Source organism: Syngnathus scovelli, unplaced genomic scaffold (genome assembly GCF_024217435.2).
Source record: "Syngnathus scovelli strain Florida unplaced genomic scaffold, RoL_Ssco_1.2 HiC_scaffold_36, whole genome shotgun sequence".
NCBI lineage: Eukaryota > Metazoa > Chordata > Actinopteri > Syngnathiformes > Syngnathidae > Syngnathus > Syngnathus scovelli.
In genome coordinates this window covers 357,495-360,265 of record NW_026061455.1, presented here as the reverse complement: position 1 = coordinate 360,265, position 2,771 = coordinate 357,495, and the positions used below count along the sequence as shown (strand labels likewise).

The 2,771-nt window shown below is 54.1% G+C and overlaps 1 protein-coding gene across 1 annotated transcript; it reads left to right on the top strand.

Moving 5' to 3' along the window:
- Positions 1 to 452: 452 nt before the first annotated feature.
- Positions 453 to 2,505, top strand: LOC125966490 (janus kinase and microtubule-interacting protein 3-like; the record flags this gene model as incomplete). The annotated part of the gene is made up of 8 exons (XM_068649825.1): positions 453 to 579; positions 696 to 808; positions 923 to 1,006; positions 1,224 to 1,286; positions 1,373 to 1,471; positions 1,553 to 1,792; positions 1,907 to 2,246; positions 2,303 to 2,505. Coding segments are annotated over 7 exons (972 nt in total), but the record flags the coding sequence as incomplete, so codon positions are not given.
- Between the last annotated feature and the right edge of the window lie 266 nt (positions 2,506 to 2,771).

Here is a 2,771-nt window from a genome sequence, read left to right as displayed (position 1 = left end):
AGTCAAAGCAACACAATGATACGATAAAGATAATCTGGAAAACCCTGACACACCCTGTAGTTGTCACTTTTGGAAAAGACGAGCGTCCCTCCAATCATCGCCGGTGACGTGTTTTTCAGGCTCTGGAGACAGGAGCTCATGTCAGAAATGTCATTGTGAGTCGCGTTTGTTTCTGCGCCGGAGCCGTTCGTTCCCTTTGCATCCAAAGAATCTCAAAGGCGGATTATTTGTGTCGACAGGAGAGAGATTTGCTGCTACGATACCGACGTCGAGAATCTCTGAGGAGGAACAAAGCGTGAGGTCCTGCAAGGTGAGTCTGTTTGTTTGCGGCTGCTTGGTGTTGCGCAAGATAAAATGGCCTTTTTCTCGCTATCGTTCCTCTCGTCGATTCATCGTGAGGTGTCGCTTCAGTTTGTTCAGAGAGATGTTTGCTTCCGCGCCCGCAGGTCATCGAAACATTTTACGGCTACGACGAAGACGTGTTGGTGGACTCGGACGGATCGTCCTTGTCTTTTCACACCGACAGAACCCCCGACACGGAACCCGAAGAGGTAGCCCGCCATTTCTGCCAGCGTATTGGCACCAAACATTCCTCTTCAGCCTGGAATCGGACTCGTCTTTGCGTCGCGGGTGCTTTGTCGCCGGTCTGACTGATTCTGGTACTAGTGCTGTGTTGCATTGGTGTGTGCATGAAGAGGCGGAGCTTCGCTACCGCCAGCTGACGCAAGAATATCAAGCGCTGCAACGAGCCTACGCTCTGCTAGCCCAGACCAGCGAAGGGGACTACGACGCCGAGAAGGAGATCAAGGTGGCGCCCCTTCCCGCAACCCCCGGCCGGGTCGCAGCCTCCCCGTTCTCACCCAGCCTCGGGTGTTCTCTGGTCTGAAAGGAGGAGGAGGAGCCTCCCTCCTCCTCCTTTCAGACCAGAGAAAAGCTGATGGTAGAAATGGGTCACTATCAAAGCAGAGTAGCAGATCTGGAGTCAGCGCTGAAGCAACAAGGACAGGTAAGCTCATCAATGAGCACACCTTTTTCTCAGACAAAATAGCTACATTCTTCAGTCACTCATCCGTCTGGCATTACTGGACCAACCCCCCCCCCCCCCCCCGAACGTGGCTGGGAAAATGCGGAGAAAAGCAAATGTCATTTTCCAGTCAACCAAAGAATTTGTGGATGAAAATGACACAACATTCCAAAGCTGTCCACGCGTTTGTCTCTTCTAGAATGTCAAGTGGGTGGAGGAGAAGCAGCTGCTGCGTCAGAGCAATCAGCAGTTGGCCGAAAAGGTGACGGAAAGAAAGGCGCTGGGCGGAGTCGCTTGGCGTCACACCTGTCGGGAAGCCCCGCAGATGAGGTCTGACTGTCTTTTCAGGTCAGGCGGATGGAGGCGGAAGAAGCGCGTCTGAAAGAGCACATCCAGGATATCCGAGACCAAAACGAACTGCTTGAGTTCCGCATCCTGGAGCTGGAGGTGGGAAGACTCGCACAAGCGTGTTGAGGCCAGAGATGTGACGGACGGACGGACGGACGGATGCATGCCTCTGCCTTTCAGGAGAGGGAGTGGCGCTCCCCCGTCTTGAAGTTTCTGCAAGTCCGTTTCCCAGACGGCCTCAGCCCTTTGCAGATCTACTGCGAGGCCGAGGGCGTGAGCGTACGTAAGGCGTCCCTCGCAACCCTAACCTTAACCCGAGGTCCCAGAACACCTTACATTGCTCCTTGCGCCTTTCCCCCGGACATCGTCATCAGTGATCTGATGAAGAAGCTGGACATCCTGGGCTATAACGCCGTAAGTGTATGTCGAACTCCTTATGTTCGCACTCCACGAGACTCGGCGGCTCAAATGTGACTTTTGGAAGGCTTTGCGCTGAAAGAAGCTTGTTGACGCTGTGCCTTTGGGCTCTTGCAGAATCTCACCAACGAGGAGCAGGTGGTCGTGATTCACGCCAGGACCCTTCTCACCCTAGCCGAGAAGGTAACGCGCACGCTCTCGCATTCTGCTTATGTGACAGCAGCCTTTCCTCAGTGGTTAGAATACATCAAAGTGACCAAGTCAGCACTTCAACAGAAGATGTTGGACATTGAAAGTGAGAAGGTAGACAGACACGCGACATCAGCCAAGGGGAACTCCGGCAATGTGCCCCAACAATTCTGACCTTGAGCTGTGCTAGGATATGTTCTGCAAGCAGAAGGGCTACCTGGATGAAGAGTTGGACTTCAGGAAGTGTTCCATGGACCAGGCTCATAAGGTAAGCTGCCCTCAAATCTCCCGCCGGACCACTGATGGACGAGGATTGCGGCCCAGAGGATCCTGGAGCTGGAGGCCATGTTGTACGAGGCGCTACCGCAGCGGGACTGCCCCGCCACGGACGGCGAAAAAGCCAGCCACGCTGACGTGCTGACGGCGGATCAGAGAGAAGAGCTTAGGAGCGCCGTGGACCAATGGAAGCGAGCCCTGATGTGCGAGTTGAGGGAGCGCGACGCTTGCAATCTCCAAGAGAGAATGGATCTGCTGCACAGCGCGCAACAGGTAAGGGCCCAAAGCCAGCCCGGCACTTACTTGCACGCTTACTGGCTTTTGAATGCCACTTTCCATTTGTCCGTCCTAGAGGAACAAAGAGCTGAAAGAATTCATCGAAGCTCAGAAGAGACAAATCAAACAATTGGAGGAGAAGTTTCTGTTTCTCTTTCTATTCTTCTCCTTGGCCTTCATTCTGTGGCCCTAACACCAGCTGGTGAGTGAGCTCCAGCGGCACCGCACTCGACACCTCCGA